Genomic DNA, 19,912 nt, shown 5'->3' on the forward strand with positions numbered 1-19,912 from the left:
CTGCAGAGATTAACAAAAAGTTTTTCTCGATTGTTATGGTAGATTGTCATTGTCAGCCTGTTTTGTATTATTAAAAATACAAAGACAATTTGTGAAATAAAATATCAGTATTCATTTTTATTCTGATTTAAGTTTAATTTCTCTACAAATCCAATCATAAATATTATTTTGTTACAAATGCTTGGATTGATCAGACTTTATTATATAGACTTTAAAAACTAATGTGCAAAAACCACATTAACTGTAATTTAAAATAAATTTTGGTATTTGTAGTGAAAACTTGGAATCCCAAGGGAAAATGATACACATATGATTGGTTACAGAAACAATGTTCATATCCTAAGTTACAGGTTTAACCTCGTATCCTAGGGCTGAAGTCACTTATATACTTTGTCCTGCAACTACCAAAAAATATGCTATTCTGGAACAACAAAGACGTCAGTACTGACAGCAGTGATGCCAGAACTGGAAGAACAGTGATGTCGGTCCTAAAGAAAAACATTGCAAAACTGGAACAACAGTGACTTCATCACTAGAACACAAGTGACATCAGTACTGGAACGCTGACATTAGTACTGAAACAACTGTGACGTCAGTACTGGAAGAGCAGTAATATCAGTACTGGAACAACAGTAATGTCAGTACTGGAACAACAATGATGACATTACTAGAACAGCAGAGAAATTTGTATTGGAACAATAGTGACCTCAGTACTGGGATAACATTATAACGTCGGTACTGGAACAACAGTAACATCTGTACTGGAACATCAGTAAAATCAGTACTGGAACAACAGTAAAATCAGTACTGGAACAACAATGACATCATTATTGGAGTCAGTAGTGTGAGAATGATGACATCAGTAGGAGAAGAGTGATTTCAGTTGAATGAGGATCACTAACAACTGTTGTCTTCATACACTTTCTTTAGTTCATCGATAAGATCAACCATATGTTTGTTTCCACCACATCTCATAATGAGATTACTGGCACTGAAAAAAAACAATGAATGTATTATTGTTTCTAGATATATTTAGTGTATCTTGGTACAGGTGTTAAAAATAGATAATAGGTAATAAAGGAGAGACAAATTTAACAACACCTGAGAATATCTACCGTAATGTACCTCATCACCATACTTCAAGTGGAAGCTCTACCTCATTAAATCATCACACCACAAGTAGAAGTAAAGTACAGTCAAGGATGTATTGTTTAATGACACCACTAGAGCAAATTGATTTAATTTATTATCTGCAATTAGATGTTATCATTTGGACTCGTAGTCATCAGTCGAAACTGGCTACATTTTTCCATTAACAGCAAGGGATCTTTTATGTGCACTTTCCTGCAGACGGACCACAAGTAAAACAAAATGTTTCAGCACATCTTTTACTTTGTTCTGGGGTGTCATTAAACATTCATTCATTCTTTCTTTCAATCCATTCATTCATTCATTTATCTATCATTGTCATTAAACCTCTGGCTTTCTGTATCAAACATGAATTCCGAATTAGTATAAATGAAAAACAAATAATTGTGAAACCTTCTATTCATTTCATTCAGTTTCATAATAGTGTATTCGAACGATCCCTTCTTGTCCATCAACTCCACGCAGTACTTCTTAACATCAAGGTCGGTCGTTCTCTGTCGTAAAATACCTCACACAGGTCAAGGAGATACGGATGAAAACAAATGTACATGTATCCTGGAACAATCGAATTCCGTCCCATTAACAGGAAAACGCTACTGCACATGTCCAATACAAAGTAAAATAGTAATATAAATTTTGTAATTACTTACCTTTGTTGTCAACAAATGTAAAATTCCCACCAGGAACTGAATATTTGTAATTTTTTTAACACCATCGAAATCTGTCCCATGTGAACGTCACAAACGCGGAATGTATGAAAGACCACACCGATCATAGATTGAGGGAACAACACAACAGATTGTCAACGAAGCACATGTAAATGTATTATGAACATATATACACGTTTTTGGTGAACACTGGGTGTCAACCAATACCACCGTGTTCGAGATTAAAAAGTTCCCCTTGCATTTTTATTCTTCAGAGTTTGTTTTAGAATTTGAATATTTTTAGATGCTTTGTAAACAGTCATGCCACTCTTAACAGCTTTTCAAGTAGTCAACAAATTTTCATGAATATAGGAAAATGTGTTTTTGTAGGTGACTGAAAAAAGAAGAAAAAGCTTTCTTCTACAAACAGTAAAAAATCTAATGTTTCTGAATAACAATTGTGGATCTGACTCAAACGTCCTTCTACATGCACACCCCCCCCCCCCCCCCACACACACACACTAAGAGTGTCAGTCGTGTGACTTGTTACTAAATATAGACAAAATTCATGCAGACTGACAGTCATTACCGATCTGTCAAATCTAGTCTTCATTTATAAAGGTTAAATTAATATATTATAACCTTTGGATATGGTTCTTGTATGCAATAATAGAATCACTGGTACTGTAGAGCCTACAAGGGAGAGAAAAAAAATCTTACCTTTTTCCACCTTCATTTTTCAATGTTGATCGATCGAGGCTTGGTTAGTTTATACATATGCAGTGGTATTAAAGTTCATGCTTGCGCAGTGTGATTAGAAAGAGTGTGGAAGTGATATGGGACAGAATTCAATAGTTTAGGATATGTAATAAATGGTTTAAAAAACAGTGAACACTAATATAAGGCCATTCTAGTTCCTACTAGAAATACAGCACACGTTTAAGAAGAACCAAACTGATAAAATCGACAGAAATTCTCAAACATTTTTTAAAATAAATGCGAGTCTGTTAACAAAAATCAAGGGTGCGAGTCAGTATGCATGATTTATGCATCATCACAAACCATTATTTAAGATAATATAATTGTGACCATGTAAAAATGAATTAAAAAACAGAAAAAGACCTACCTAATTATGTTTTAACAATTGTAAATAGTGACTCCTAAAAGAATTCTAAGATTGTGTAGTATTAGTGAAGAATGTAACTTAAAAGGATACTGAGGATTTGGTTGTCATTTGGATTTGAGCTGATCGCATGGATTATTGGAAATGAGAATCTTCCCTCTGTCAGATCCGAAGCATAGCTTTTATTAGCTTCATGCTGAAATTAATAACCTTCACAAATAAATAACTGTCTCAGAAGGCCTAAATATTATGCCACATAAATGTGCTAACTTCATACTAAAATTAATAAACAGTCTTAAGTAATGTTTTGCTAAGTAAATGTGTAATTAACAATGACAAATATGTACTGAACAACACAAGAAATACAAATATTAATTGAGTTTAATTTATTCTTAATTTTTCAGTTTAAATCCCTTTGCTTTTTGTGGATGCTAAAATTATCACGTCTAATGAACATTTTAGTCACATTTTGACTGTCTATTTACCAAATTAATTGTAAAATAATTTTTAAAACCCGTCATATATTATGCTTCTTTTGTTGTTTAGATTATATTTACCAAAAAATCAATAACCATCTCTGTAAATGTTATGCTAACTTCATATTGAAATGAATAAACCTCGGTGAAATGTTTTGATTGCTTCATACTAAAAATAAACATTCTGTAAATGTAAAACGGTTACTGACATAGCTCATGTTTTTTTGGAATTTGTAAAATTAATTTTAACAAATTCATATACTGAACCAAAAAAGAAACTTTGGGTAAGTTTGACGGCATATATTTGGAAACATTGAAAACAAAACAAAATACATGTTTATATTTATATGGTGCATATGTTTGGAAAAGAAATATGGCTTGAATGTTATAATAGAAGGAAGAATGTATTGATAAAATGTGGAAGTCTTAAAAAAAAATTGAACATTAATATTTTTAATTCATTTTAAATGTTAACTGATTTCTCAAAACAATAAAATGATGTCTGAAAATCGGAAGTTTTTTTTTTTGGTTTAGTATATATATATATATATGTGTGTGTGTGTGTGTGTGTGTATTTTGCAGGTTTTCTGCCAGTAAATAATTTTAGGGAAAATAATATTTAAAAAAAAACCCAGATCTAAGTGCCCCTACTAGATGGTTATGGGTTTGAAATGATTTGTGAAGTTGTTACACTTTTATGCAGAAGGGGGACTACATTTTTGAACATATCATTAAATTAATTTGTAGATGAAGTGTTTATGAAATGGGTCAAGAATAAACAAACCTTTGTTTACAAATATTTTATTGTATTCATGTGGGAAAGAATAAAAATCAGTTAAGTCAGATAAGGCAATTCCAACCCATAGAACAGCAGAACATTATTTTTAATGTCTTAGATAAATTTCAGTCCTCATGTTTATTAACATCACTGAGTACCATATTTGAAATATGATTAATAATAATTACCTCTTTTGAAATCAGATTGGCATAATCATCTCTGACTTGGAAGTAACACACTAACACATTAATCAGATGCTTGAAGTCACTGTAAATAAACACTTACTTAGCAACACACTGAAAATGCCAATCAATGTTTTGAGGATAATTAACATCTTAAAATTTTTATTGATGTATTTATTTTACTGAATGTTATTCAATAAGGTAATCCCTTGTGTTAAAACATCAGTATTGTTAAAGAAAACTGTTGAAGTTCCTGTGCATAAAATCTAATGATAAAAATATTTTCTTTGCTTTTTTGGTCAACATTGTTCATAATCATAAGAGTGATCACCAAATATTTCAGCTGAGAGAAATTTGTGGAGACTTGATTTTTTAACAAGTTTTAAAAATGCAGATTTAACATTACAAATATTACAATATGCCGAAACAGCCTTTATTGTAAGTGTCATAGGACTATAATTCCAATCTGCAAATACTCTTTTTATAAATGCTTGGATTGGTTGAAATAAAATCAAGTAACTTAATTGCATGGATCTTAATTTTGCACTATTTTCGGCAATGCTTAGAAAACAAAATAGATAATTTCAGCTGTTTTCTTCATTTCAAATTAATAAAATTACTGTTTACGTTAGTTGTTAATGTTGAATCGGTAAATGTTATTTATTATTTAAAATAAATTGTAATGCAAGCTTGACACAATTAGCATTTTTAAATATCCAAGGTGTCATCCAAGACTGTTGCGAAAAACCTGAATTGGCAATCTTTGATACTAGCAATCACCTCTGACAAAACTGTTGTCTATCCCTGGGTCATAGGGTCAAGACAATGCTACATGTATGTCATTTAAATTCAAGATGGCTGCCACTATAAACAGCTATTGTTCTGCAAGGAAATTGCAGTTTATCCCATTTTTCATCAACTAAGCAATATTTTTGCATTAATGATAGTTTTAGGGGTTAAGGAATTCATTAATTTCTGCCGAGATATTGCATAATCCTTTAAATCCAAGACCTTCACAAATGGTTGTCAAGAGGAAGGAGTGCCTATATCCTACCAAATATTTTACACCAAGCAATAATTTTTAAAATGCAGGATATTAGGATGCAAGAAAATGAACTATTGCATTCATTTTCTAATACAGAGAAACTTTACCTTTGCTTGAATCCAAGATGACTACCAAAATGGCTGCAAAAAAACAAAAAACAAACAAAGACAGACCATGTTGTATTTTTTACATAAACCAAAACCAATATTTTTAAATAGTTACTAAGTTTTATAATGAGTATGCATGTCACTGACCATGAGAAATTGTCTCAGCATCAATGTAATTCATCCAACATCAACTTCGCTCACAATAACATTGCAGTTATGTATGTATCCGATTACACCTATAATATCACCATAAATAGAATACAAACGGTTGTTGCACCAAAAGGTATCAAATATTGAAACTACACCATACATACACAGAAAGTTTCAATTTGGAAGTCATGTTAATAAAAAATTTGGTAAACAGGTGTCTGAATATGTGCCTCGATGGAATTTCATCTTAAGTCCAATTAACAGTGTTTATGTGAATTAGATGATGCCATATCTGTACCCTTTTTTACAGATGCAAACACATAGAGTTAAGTTTATTATAATAAACTAAAACACAAACCTCTTGTTTTCACTAAACAGCTGCATCAGTTTCACGCCAAGTCCAAACAGTCCTCCACTTTCTAGAAAGCAATATCAATACAATTAGGAATTGTAAAATCTAAAACTGGAAGGGAAAAGAAAGAAAATCTTTGAGACTGGCTGGATGAAACAAAACTAGCTGAATTTTTTTTTTACCCCCAAATAAGTTGGGTTTCAATCAACAATTATTTCTTTTGTTAGCAAATAAAATAAAGCTACAGAAAACAAAAATGGTGCTAGATTCTGATACTGTGTTCATACTTACTTTTCAAGACCATCAGCATATATTCCTGCTCTGATGGACAAGCATTAGTGTTTTTCCAGTAGATATCCATTCCTTGACCTTGGTGCAGGCCTAACATCTGTTCTGTATACATAAACAACAGTAATGAACAATATTAAATGAAGAAATATATAAATCCAGCCAACTAGCCAGTCACCCCCAAAATCCATCCATCCAGCAACCCAAGCAAAAGCATCCATCTAACCCATCCATATATCCATCTATCTATCCATCCATTCATCCCCTTACTACTATGTAAATCTATATACACAAGCATTCTGAGAGTACTGCTAAAGCAATACGTGTCACCTACTGGGCCCAACAAATATTTGTATCTTTCAAGTTTAAGGGACATAACTCTTGGGAAAATGGGTAAATCGGCATGAAAGTCGGATATCTTGAGGCATTGCAAAAAAACCCTGGAAAACTAATTTTTGTTTTATCCCAAGTTCAAGGGCCATAACTCTGTCAAAAATGTGTAAATCGCCATGAAAGTCCAATGTGATCTGTAACTACACGATAAAGCTATACACACAATTTCAGCTCAATATCTTGAGGCATTGCGAAATTATTTTCAAGAAAAATGTATGTGGGCTAGACTATAATCAGACAGAAAGACTGACAGAAGGACGGTGATGCAACCTATAACAAGACTCAGCAATGTAACAGAGGAAACAAAATATCATCCATATAATCAATTTTAAAATATATGGAAAACTATTTGAAACATTTCAATTTGAAAACTAACCTGTGAATATTTTATTAACATCTGGATGGTTCAATGCCTGAAGTTTTTGTAGACCAAGAAAGTAGACGTAGTTTGCAGAGTTGATCGTGTGGGGAACACCAAAGATGTTATGGGCAACTGAAAGAAACATCTTTATTTTCATGACATGTCCATCAAAGATAGAACCAAAAGAGTGAAATAGATAAAGTATATTGACTCTGAATTTGAGTATGATGAAAAAAGAATTCAAAATATTCAGCAGACCCCAAATTGTAAAGATAATACTAGATCATAAACATTAAAATATTTTACAAACCTGGAATTCCTCTTCGTAAATTTGAATAGTCTTCTATATCATCAATCCTGTTATTAAAAAATAATTATAGAAATAATAGTAGTAGTAATAATAATAATAATAATCAGTTGTTGTTAATAATAATAATCAGGGTGCATATGCAGGGGGAGGAACTTTGGGGTTTGAACCCCTCCCTGCTCAAGCAAATTATTTTTCTCTCAATATATTTTGTGGGGAGCATGACTCACCCCCCCCCCCCCCTATAAACTGGTCGCCAGGCTAGCGAGACTGTAATTTTAAAAATTGATTCCTGTTTTTGTAGGACTGAAGGAAACTGTTTGTAATGGTCTAGTACACTAACAATGAAACACTAGCTGCATTGTTTACATTACAGAGCCTGTCCTGAGTTTGCTGCCTTTGTAAGATGTTTTTGAGTAACGGATCCTTTATAATGACTAAAATGACATACTAAATACATTTTCTGGTGTAGAATATCAATGAGTTTCTGGTCATGCTAATGTTTGTTATACCTCTACTTCCTAATATATATTTTTTCATGTATTGGAAGGAAGGAAATGTTTCATTTAATGACTCGCTCAACACATTTTATTTACAGTTATATGGCGTCGGACATAATATGGTTAAGGACCACACAGATATTGAGAGAGGAAACCAGCTGTCGCCACTTCATGGGCTACTCTTTTTCGATTAGCAGCAAGGGATCTTTTATATGCACCATCCCACAGACAGGATAACACATACCACAGCCTTTGATATACCAGTCGTGGTGCATTGGCTGGAGCGAGAAATAGCCCATTGGGCCCACTGATGGGGATCGATCCCAGACCGACAGTGCATCAAGAGAATGCTTTACCACGGGGCTACGTCCCACCCTCATGTATTGGAAGGCATAATCAAGTTTTGATTACCATAAACAGGATAAACGGAAACATTGATATTCTATGAAAATATATTTAATAGGTAATTTTAGTTGTTAAAAAGGATCCAGTAGTCGGTAATATCTTATGATATCAGCAAACTGAGGACAGTCAAAGTAAGTTCAGGATTTACAGTGATATGCAAAATACTTACAACATCCTTGCGTTATGCAACATCTGGATGACATCAAGTATTATTTTAAGTTTTTCATCTGGAATGTTTAACCAGTAGTTGAATGCCTGTAACTGTAGAAGAACACAGTTTAGTATCAATTAGCTAGTTAGTTTATTTTGTCAAATTTAGTAACAGACTGAGTTTTTAACACTTATAAAAGAAGACAACAAATGTAATGCCAATTGTATGGTTAATGTTTATAGAATGTTAAATCACTTGCCATTCAACAGTTAAGTAAGTCAAAGTTTAGCATCTTTTATACCCCACCTCCTATAACATTTTGTAATGCTAAGATCACAGCCTTCTCTTAATTGTCCAGGAGGTGGGTTACATACAATCATAAATGATTCTCAAACTAGTGATATTATATGATGCACATTCCTTCAGACCTCTCAATAAAGTGCCATCTCATATGTCTATTAACAAGTGTTTTTTTCCAGGTCTGGTAACAGATACAGATAGTCAGTTGATCATCTTTAATATATCGTATATCAGGAAGCGAAAGAAAGAAAGAAAGAAGTGTTTTATTTAACGATGCACTCAACACATTTTATTTACAGTTATATGGTGTCAGACATATGGTCAAGGACCACACAGATTTTGAGAGGAAACCTGCTGTCGCCACTACATGGGCTACTCTTCCGATTGGCAGCAAGGGATCTTTTATTTGCACTTCCCACAGGCAGGATAGCACAAACCATGGCCTTGTTGAACCAGTTATGGATCACTGGTTGGTGCAAGTGGTTTACACCTACCCATTGAGCCTTGCGGATCACTCACTCAGGGTTTGGAGTCGGTATCTGGATTAAAAATCCCATGCCCTCGACTGGGATCTGAACCCAGTACCTACCAGCCTGTAGACCGATGGCCTGCCACGATGCCACTGAGGCCGGTATCAGGAAGCGAATTTAGCACGATTTCGTGTTTCTGCACATCCCAGATTTTGTTTCATAAGTGTACGATTATGAGATGGAATCCAAAAATTCAATCCTGTTAATGATTCTGGCTGAACAAATAAAACATATCTCTAGTAAAGTAAAATTCTAGTAAAGTAAAATTTGTTTTATTTCTCTACATTTGATGGCAACGAACTTACTGCAATCAGCTTTGATTTCATATTCTTCCCTGGGATTTGACAAATATAATCATATGGAGCTAATAAAATCTGAAGAAGAAAAAAGAAAGAGAGGAAATGTTTTGTTTGCAAAGTTGTATAATAATCTAAATTAAATTACTGCAGAAAGTACCTTAAGTTTTTAACACTGAGTTGCCAGATTGATGGTGGAGTTGATGGATTAATAGGTGGGTTGCCAGATTGATGGTGGAGTTGATGGATTAATGGGTAGGTTGCCAGATAGGCAAGCTGATTGATTAATGGGGGAGGTTGTAGATTAATGGGTGGGTTTGTAGATTGATGGGCGAGTTGATGGATTGACAGGCGAGTTGATGGATTAATTGGTTGATTGATGTGTGGGTTCATTGATTGATGTGTGGATTCATGAACTGACAAGTGGGTTGACAAATTGAGTTGATTAATTGATGGGTGGGTTCATGGATTGATAGGTGGGTTGATGGACTGGGTTGATAGACTGATTTGATGAATTGATGGATGGGTTCATGGATTGATTGGTGGATTGATAGACTGTGGGTTGATAGACTGAATTGATGGGTGGACATCTTTCAACTTCTTTCGCTGTCCACCTCCACATCCCAGTCCTCGTCTCTCCAACTGCGACAGGTGTTTGTCTCTTGTGGTTATCTGTGCCACACACCTGTTCCCCATCAGCTTTTAGCTGTGGGCTTAGTCTGACCACTTCGGGAAGTGTTCAGTAGTTACTTCTGGCATTGTTAAGAGGCACTTGTAACCACCTACTATGCACCCCTACTACCGGCGGTCGTTAGTGCAGTGGGTCAGACCAGATTTATTAGCGGCAGAGGACGAGGATGCCAGGTGGGTGCAGGGAAACACACAGAGACTGCATCCGTGGAGGAAGTTGAGACAGGTAGGCAATGGTGTGGACAGCTCAGAAGACAGAGTCGGAGGAAATTGACAGAAAGGGTCGAAACAGATTGAAATCATGGGAGAAATTGGAAAGTTTTTTATATTAAGATAATGAGAATGATGGGCAGAGGATGATAGATGAGAAAGATGAATGAATGTGAGCCAGCTTTGATGGGATTTGTACCACTGTCGTCAGCTTGATTGTCCAGCAGCTTATCCACTAGACCATGGAGCTGGCTGAGTTGATGAATTGATCGGTGGGTTCATGGATTGATAGGTGGGTTGATGGACTGTGTGGGTTGATAGATTGATAGGTGTATTGATACGTTAGAAGGGTTTTGGGTGCACATGATTCGTGGGACAACTACAAATATGAGTTATGATGTTATTATTTTCTGCTTACTAATTAACTGTACTCGTATTCTTTTTACGTATATAAAGATCACTATATGTATGGAAAACACAGATAGATTATTCTAAAAAGAAAGGCCCAATTCTCAAAAATAGAAGTATTTGACACATAACTATTGGTTTAATGTTAGGCTCAGACTACCAACTGCCAGCAGAAAGTTGGCAAACTCCACGGTTGTGTTGTAATTTCTCCAACTCTAAATTTCCAATAGGTGTGCTCAGATTAACAACTAATGGGTTATACGATGAGAATCAGATTAGCAATGGATCAGTCGAAGTCATGACAGCAGAAAGTTTGCCAACTTTCTTCTGGCAGTTGGTAGTCTGAGCCTAGCATAAAGTAAGTTTGTTTTATGTTTCTTCATTCACTTGGTTTCAGAATCTATGTCTACATCTAGTCTGTTTTTACTATTTGTGATATTAATTGTACTTTGAGTAATGGATCAGCATCAAAGTTATTGCCCATGACCTCATAAAGTCAGTCTTTTTTAATTTGTTACTTCTGCTAAATGTAACAATGTTGATTTTGAAACTGTGTTGTTTTTTCTGATTGATGGAATAACCAATTGTAGTTACAACACTACGTATTTGTCATCAAAGCCTCTTTATTGATGTATGGATGGATGGTTGTTGACAGATTAATGGGTGGGTTGATATATTGATGGTTGTGTTGACAGATTAATGGTTGTGTTGACAGATTAATGGATGGATTAATATATTAATGGTTGTGTTGACAGATTATTGGGTGGGTTGATGGATAGGTTAGATTAATTGATGGGTGGGTTAATGGATGGGTTCATGAACAGATAGACAGATCGAAGGACTGATGGATGGAAGAACAGATGTGAACATCTATATATTACTTTTTCATTATCCTCTTCACTACTCTCCTTATGCTCTGCATCACCAGTTTCATTTATTATGACCTCAGTAGACGACCTGAACACACAGAAAAATATTTCATTAAAAGATAAGTCTGTCTTAAAACCATCCACTTTAAAAAAAAAAACATCTTCAACTTCTCCAAGTGTATGAGGGAATCGTATTTAAAGCAACCATAAGAGAAAAAGTCCAATCATAATTGGTTCCAAAAGTTAACAGTTACACTGAATAAACAGCCTCCTGCTTTAAATGTAAAGTACAATTTTCAATCAATAAAATTAATTTAGTTTTTCCATATACAGTACAAAGTTCCAAATTGTTGTTTACAAAAAACAAGTTTTACATTGGTCAAGTACTCCCCTTCTCCCGTCAAATGGAAGTTAGAGCAAATAACCAAATTTCACTTGAACCAGTAATCCATTAAATTTGAAGTAGCAACAATACATCCTTCAGTGTTGCTTATTACATACATATACAAGGGTGCAGAAATGGAAACTATTTAACTAGCCCACTGGACCAGAACGAAACTGATATTTACTAGCCCACCAGAATTTCTACTAAAAAAAAATCAAACTAATCAAAATTATACCCAGGTGATTTTCCAGTCTTATATATTATATACAACCGGTCCAAAAAACAACAATAAATGACCTCTTATAGATAGAAATATGAGATGTATTTACAATTTTACTGCAAAACTAATGTAATTTGAAACAGACAATAAGCCTAGGTTGATATTGATTACACTTGACAGGTGAAATCACAAGTACTAAGCTTATTTAAAGTTATAAGCAATTTCCCTCTCTTATTCTCCAGATGAAAAAAGGTATAAACAGCTTTCACAAGTTTACTAACTGTAACTGAGACGGCAGGTCCTGTACCATATTGATACCAGAAATATTTCACCTGTCATTTTCAATACAATGAAGTTCAATAAACTGCTTTGTTAGATTAAGATTTTAAAAAAATTATTGATTATGGATACATCAGTAATTTTGTTGTTAGCAAATTTATATAATTATTTTAGTTATTTGATTTAATATGCTGGACTGCTATGTATTCTTACACTTAGTACTTGTAATTTCACCTGTCAGGTGTAATAAATATCAACCTGGGTGTTATAGTAGGTTTCAAATTACATAAGTTTTGCAGTAAAATTGTAAAAAATCTCACATTTCTATCTATAACAGGTCATTTCTTGTCATTTTTGGTACCAGTTGTTTGAATACTGTAACAGGTCATAATAATACTGACACATTTTTATGGTTTTTATTCCAAGGATTTTCATAACTAATATATATACTACTCAAAAGAATTTATGGGTCAGACGATATTTTCGACATTATTTTCTGAATGTCAATTATATTAGCTAGACCATAATGTCATGCATGGTATTGTTCCATTTTGACGAAAGTGGGTCTAAGCAACCCATAAATGAATTAAAATCCACTGTCATTGACACTGTCGACTAGTTCTAATGGCGAAAACATGCTTACATTTGCACGTAAATTAGGGCGAAAGCGAAAGGTCTTCTAAGTGCCCATAACTTGCTTTTTCACAAAGCGCTTCATTTGCACGCTTTGCATGTGTATTCCATGTTCCCAATGCTGAATTTCCGTATAATTGGAGCTTGCGTTCGTGTACGGTGCACACTCCAAATTCGACAATGGTACGACGTCAACTGACTATCGAAGATCGAGGAAGGGCTATTGCTTGGCTTCAGGATGGCAATACGCAAAGAAATGTTGCTCTGAGACTTGGTGTCAGTCAAGAGTGTCGTTGGCCGACTGTGGCAACGGTACCAAGCAACGAATTCTGTTCGAAATCGTCCACGTTCGGGAAGACCCCGAAGCACTACAAATAGAGAGGACCGCTACATCACCAATGTGGCTCTACGTCAACGCACAACCACTGCACGCCGATTACGTGACAATCTGCGGACTGCGACTGGAACTCGAGTGTCTGATCAAACCATACGCAATCGTCTGAGAGCCAATAATCTACGCTGCCGTCGCCAGGCTGTTCGACCACCACTCCTACCACGTCACAGAACGGCCAGACGTCACTGGTGCACACTTTATCTGCGGTGGCAACGTGTTCAGTGGGGTCGAGTGATGTTCACTGATGAGTCCAGGTTTAGTCTCCAGTTCAACGACGGTCGGGTTCGTGTCTACAGACGTCCTGGGGAGCGCTTCGCTGATGTTAACGTCACCGGTTCGGTGGTGGCAGCGTCATGGTGTGGGGCGGCATCTCTATCCACCACAGGACCCCCCTCTATGTGGTGGATGGCAATCTGAATGGAATCCGCTATCTGAATGAGATTATCCGGCCGTTGGTTCTCCCAGGCCTTCAGCAGATTGGCGGCGGGGCAGTTCTGCAGGATGACAATGCCAGACCCCACCGCGCCAGGGTGGTAACGGACTTTCTCAGACAACAAGGTATCGCCAGGATGGATTGGCCAGCATATTCGCCTGACTTGGCCCCAATAGAGCATGCCTGGGACGAATTAGGCAGGAGAGTTCGGGATAACCATGCCCCTCCGGCCAACCTTCATGATCTGGGTCAACTTCTTATGGCAGAGTGGCAGGCCATTCCCCAAGAGTTCTTCAGACGTCTGATCAACAGCATGAGGCAACGATGTGTCGAGTGTATTCGCGCCAGGGGTGGATTTACACACTATTAAACGAATGTTCTAATGTGTAAAATCCATGTTTGACAACCTTCAACTTTGACAGCATGTCATGTGACTTTCTTGTATACAGTGACGTTTATTTGTGGTTTTTTGTAAATATGGAACAATAAATTAAATTTTTGGTGTAGTTTACATCATCAATCTAATACACTCTGAAACTTATTTGGTTATAAATTTTTGACCCTTAAATTCTTTTGAGTAGTATATATATATAAGACTGGAAAATCACCTGGGTATAATTTTTATTAGTACTTTTTTTTTTTTTAGTCTGCCAGCCGATAGAACAATATATCATTATTTAACAATGCGGCTAAATCAGAACCACTACCAAAATGGAACTATTGTCGTTGGCGAAAATTGAACTGACACCTCATTATATTTGAGAAAACGGTGTTGGGGTAAAATGTCTGGTCAGAACATCCATTATTAAATGTTGAATAATGTATTATAAGCAACATGTTTTTTTTTTAAAACACCTGTAGACTGTATTTTGAAGAGGAATTATTTTCGTGACTGTGACCCCCGATAATAAAATCAAAATTAAACATATTTTATTTGCCAAACTCTTTTCAATGACGATTTCACACACACACTTGGACATGTTACCATGCTGTCAGCGAGACATCAATGTTGTATGTATGTCTGATATGACTGTGTGTCACTTCTATTAAATCCACATGACCATGCAGGTTTACAGAACCACGTCACCTTGTGGATAATTTGGCGGTAAAGACAAAGTGCATACGAAACTCGGTATATATTTAACAGGTACCTCTGACTGCTTGTCTGTTGTATCCATGAAAAAAAAAAAAAAAATCATAAATAAGTTTGCGTGTAATTAAATTTGCGGTGCTGTCAACGTGTTTGCGATATATTTTATTTGCGAACATTTTTGCGTATACGGTATTCGAATAAGCGACATAATATGTATTGATTTAATGCTAAATGGTTCTGTGCAGCCGAATAATATGCAAATAAGCAATTTATGCTATAAACCGATATGCAATAAAGTGGATTCAACTGTATTTAAAAGGGGGCCACAATAAACGTCCGGTTTTGAGGGAATTCCGGTTTACAGAGGGTCCAGTTTTGAGAGGTTTCACTGTACTTCATTTTAAATCAATAAGCAATAATTTCAAATTACAAAGTTGAAGTTGGTTTTCATTAACAACATCACTGGTGCACACGGATTTATTAATAAGCTTGAATGTGAAACATTTGGTAAACTCGTTTCTCACGGTATCGCAGGTTCCACGGTATCGCAGTATTTGCATTTTTCGTAGTTTAGCACGCGCAAATCCACCTGATAGCAAATTTAATTAAACTAACTTGTTCACCAGTGGTACTGTGTCATCTTTGTAAAGAAATGTGAAATAATTTCTAATTGTTTTACAAATTATAAATGTTATACCGATTCCTCACAGAATTACTAGTAGTGGGATTTTTCTGACAATCGTATGCTTACAAAAAATCCCCAGTACCTGCAATGCAAATTTAAAATGTTATTGCTTGTGATACAAGACTATTGTCTGGTCGTTGACAATCAAAATGAGACTACGTATGGTGACATGTTTACTATTTTTAGAATGCAACCGAAGTAGAAATATATTGGGAAATTATTTTTAAAAACCTGAATATGTCATTACACTATATCTCGACAATCAGAATATGCGAGAGGCTGTTGTACTTTTGTAAAATAGGCAGAATATAACTTATTGTCTTAAGTGGACACATGTCAGCCCTGATATTTTGATCATACGTTCGAGTGATAAGGCACAGACGAGTTTTTAAATGCACTCTCTGTTTTACACAGAAATAAACTGTTTTTCTTAGGGAAACTGTAGACATGTAGCTGAATTGAACAAACGAAAGGTTTCAACTGAATTTTAGGATCTTTTTTGTGTTCAAAATTTTGTTTCTTCAATTTTACTGTAAATTTGTGAATAAAAACTACATATTTAACTATTCAGGTGAATTGTATACCATATTTTTGAGTTGCCGTGATATCATGAGAAGCACTTCAAAAAGGTCTGCAATGGTAGGGCACACTTCCGCCCTTATTATTTAGTTACAAACAGGATTTATATGCAAATATATGACGTGTAGAACATTGACATATGAGGTAAAATCCAACAAAAGTATATTTATCTTGATGTATGTTGGTATATTATTTTATTTCTGCACTATCATCAAGTACCGCGATACCGTGAGACCCCAGTATAATTCTGACACACTGTTTTTCGAGGAAACCCACTACTGTTTTTTCAATTAACAGAAAGGGAATTTTTATATCCCTTTCTCACAGACAGGACATTTGATGTATCATGGCCTTTGATGTACTTTGTGAGACACTGGTTGGGAGCAGGAGGGGAAACCTGCCCCCCCCCCCCCCAAAAAAAATAAAAGAATTAAAAATACATAGCTTTATGTGACTGAATATTTTTTTTTTTTTTTTTTAAATTTAAAGGGTTTATTTCTATATATTTTTGTATATGAAGGAACCTTTTTATTATTAGGCAGGGTTTTATTTTTTAAATTTGACTTGACACCCACGGCTTTGACGTGACACCTATGGCTTTGACTTTAGGAATTATAGCGTTTTTCAGTTTCATTTAAAAAACATCTTAGTAAGCCTTGTTAGAATCGAAAAGTCTAATACTATACATTATTACATATACTTGTATTTATTCAAATTAATATCTAGTCTCACTCAGTCTTATGTATTGTTTTCAAGATATGCCTTTATATAATAATAAAAATTGAGAATTATTTACATTGATTGGGAATTTTTTAGTCCAAAATTAGGCTTTTTAGGAATGGTGGGGAATGGTGTCGATTATCGGAGTCTAAAAACATAGGTGATAAAACTCTGTTAGGCCACATAAAAACAAGAGTACCGGTGAGGTACATGATATATGCCCGTTAGGACATTGATAAAAAACCATACTATATGATGTTCAGAATATAGACAAATTATTTGATTTATCTGTATCACAGAGACCTAGTAATTGTATGTGACACACCACCATCCCAAGTTGTTCCTAAATGTGAAGTTTGATGGTTTTGAATGCATATGTATGCAAGATATGGTCCGGACAAGGATGTACTGTTATGTGCAGTAGACCGTGAAAAATAGGTCACAGTGACCTAGTAATAGTACTTGACACACCATCATCCCATGTTGTTGTTAAATGTGGGGTTTGATGATCCTGTATGCATCTGTATATAAGATATGGTCCGGACAAGAAAAGGTTAAAAGACGGACGTACGACGGACTGACAACGCCATAATGCCATAATACGACCCATCACAGACAGGTGTATAACAATTACTTGTTTAGCGTCACCGCCACTTGAGAATGCCCCCGACTGACTTCCAAATATTTATTTATTTAAAAAAAAAAAAAAAAAAAACCCACTTCAAATAAAGTGTAAAAACTCTCAAAACAACATTTTCCCGCCTATTATATTATAGTTATTGCGCAATCACCAACAAACTTCAATATGAGTCATGACGTCAATTTTCTATTGGACAAAGGATGTACCACTTGCGTCTGCGCATTAACATTAACTTTCATTTGAACAAAGATTTTACAATTATTTTAATGTTTTCTTGTGCAATTTCTAGCTTAAAAGTGTCTATGGTCTTCTGTACCTTCCTATCATGCCTTCTAGCCATGAAAACCATGGTTAGATGTCTTCTTCCTGCACTCCGCCATTCTACATACAAAATAAAATAAAAATAAAAACCGTCCTACCTACCTGGAAAAATGGAAATGGGTGGACACTAAACAAAATTTATTTTATTTTATTTATTTATTTATTTTATGTGGCCTTATTAGCAACGTCGTTATGTGGATAACAAAAATTTTACCATGAACAAACCAAAAACGTTTGACTCGGTAGTTCTGCGATTAGTGTATGTTTACCCACTTAAAAGATGTAGTCTGCTCTAGGTGGAATTGACTATTACTTTGATGGGGTAAAAGTTAGTAAACGCAATATCTGTTTGTTTTTAAATCCACATACCACAGCACAGTGTGGTGTTCTATTGTTAAAGGGAGACAACTAGGGTTGTCGGTTCGAGTTGTCTGTTCGTCGCACCAACCATGCCTGAAATACGAGAGTGTACAAGTTGTTCGAATAAATCCGTTGAGGATGAATACCGAGTATGTCATCGATTGCTAATACTACATGCTGATGATAAATAAGTACATATACTCGACTCTACTACTACACACAGCTCACATATCTATTTTTGGCATTTTATAACACCACTTCTCTAGTATATAATACCACTCCATGTACTCGTTCAAATAAAACGCGGGTTTTAAATCTTTAATAACGTCACTGCGTTTTTCACCAATAATAATAAACTCGTCCACTGTGCTTGCTACAACATTTTGCAAGGGTTCATTTTTGTTTTATGATTACAAATGCATTTGACCAAATTTTAAACTTAAATATTGTATTAAAAATTATAGTGTGTATTAAAAATGGATCGCAAATAAAATTATGGCAAAATGTCTGATATTTATTGTGCATGAAACCAAAATTATAGTGCCGCAAAGAGCCGTCTGACAAAATTCTCTTACTGCTACATGATTTTTAGCTAATGTTGTAAATTACAAGACGTAAACTGTGTGATACCGAATAATATCATTCTATTTAATATAATCAAAATATTACCTACCTTTTGGGTTGCGTCAGTAAACTTTGCAGTTTGTAATTTAACATATTTGCCGCCCTAGCACACATTCGGACTTTCACTCGACTTCAACGTAATCGTATTAGATTTATGACGTCACAGCGCACCTGTGATTTAATTTTTTAGTGGTGTACCAGGCCCGTACGCGGGGGGGGTGCGTACGCACCCCCCCCCCATAGTCTGCCGAGGTCCATCAGACTGCAGCAGATATGGGGTAATAACCTTTCTTCTACAATTTCTGTATAAAATTTGACATATTTTGAGGCTAAGAAACATTTCAAATTTACTTCCCAGAATGCAGTAAAATGCATCTCCTGCATTCTAGATTTTAAAAAAATAAAAATTGGGGGGGGGGGGGGGGGCATGCTTCCGGACCCCCCTAGCAACACCCCCTCCCCCATATAAATTTCTGCGTACGGGCCTGTGTACATTAATAAATATGTGGCAATTTATTTATTTTATTATTATTATTATTATTATTAGAAGACTTAGTGGGTGCGGACCGGCCTCGGTGGCGTCGTGGCAGGCCATCGGTCTACAGGCTGGTAGGTACTGGGTTCGGATCCCAGTCGAGGCATGGGATTTTTAATCGAGATACCGACTCCAAACCCTGAGTGAGTGCTCCGCAAGGCTCAATGGGTAGGTGTAAACCACTTGCACCGACCAGTGATCCATAACTGGTTCAACAAAGGCCATGGTTTGTGCTATCCTGCCTGTGGGAAGCGCAAATAAAAGATCCCTTGCTGCCTGTCGTAAAAAGAGTAG

The 19,912-nt window shown here is 35.4% G+C and overlaps 1 protein-coding gene across 2 annotated transcripts; it reads right to left on the reverse strand.

The window, feature by feature from the left end:
- Positions 1-102: 102 nt before the first annotated feature.
- On the reverse strand, positions 103-19,264 carry LOC121379928 (geranylgeranyl pyrophosphate synthase-like). 2 transcript variants are annotated; one of them, XM_041508614.1, is made up of 13 exons: positions 19,133-19,263; positions 11,730-11,805; positions 9,550-9,618; positions 8,433-8,524; positions 7,362-7,408; positions 7,067-7,183; positions 6,301-6,402; positions 6,016-6,076; positions 5,508-5,540; positions 4,362-4,440; positions 3,013-3,115; positions 1,543-1,657; positions 103-991 (listed from the first exon to the last, which is right to left on the reverse strand). In XM_041508614.1, exons 1-13 carry the CDS (start codon positions 19,195-19,197, stop codon positions 898-900), a joined length of 1,053 nt encoding a protein of 350 aa, XP_041364548.1. In that variant the 5' UTR covers positions 19,198-19,263; the 3' UTR covers positions 103-897. The 2 variants fall into 2 exon arrangements, with proteins under 2 accessions (XP_041364548.1, XP_041364549.1); XM_041508615.1 differs by lacking the exon at positions 9,550-9,618 and having other exon boundaries at positions 19,133-19,264.
- Positions 19,265-19,912: the final 648 nt, after the last annotated feature.

The sequence above is a fragment of the Gigantopelta aegis genome, chromosome 8 (genome assembly GCF_016097555.1).
Source record: "Gigantopelta aegis isolate Gae_Host chromosome 8, Gae_host_genome, whole genome shotgun sequence".
NCBI classification, from domain to species: Eukaryota; Metazoa; Mollusca; class Gastropoda; order Neomphalida; family Peltospiridae; genus Gigantopelta; species Gigantopelta aegis.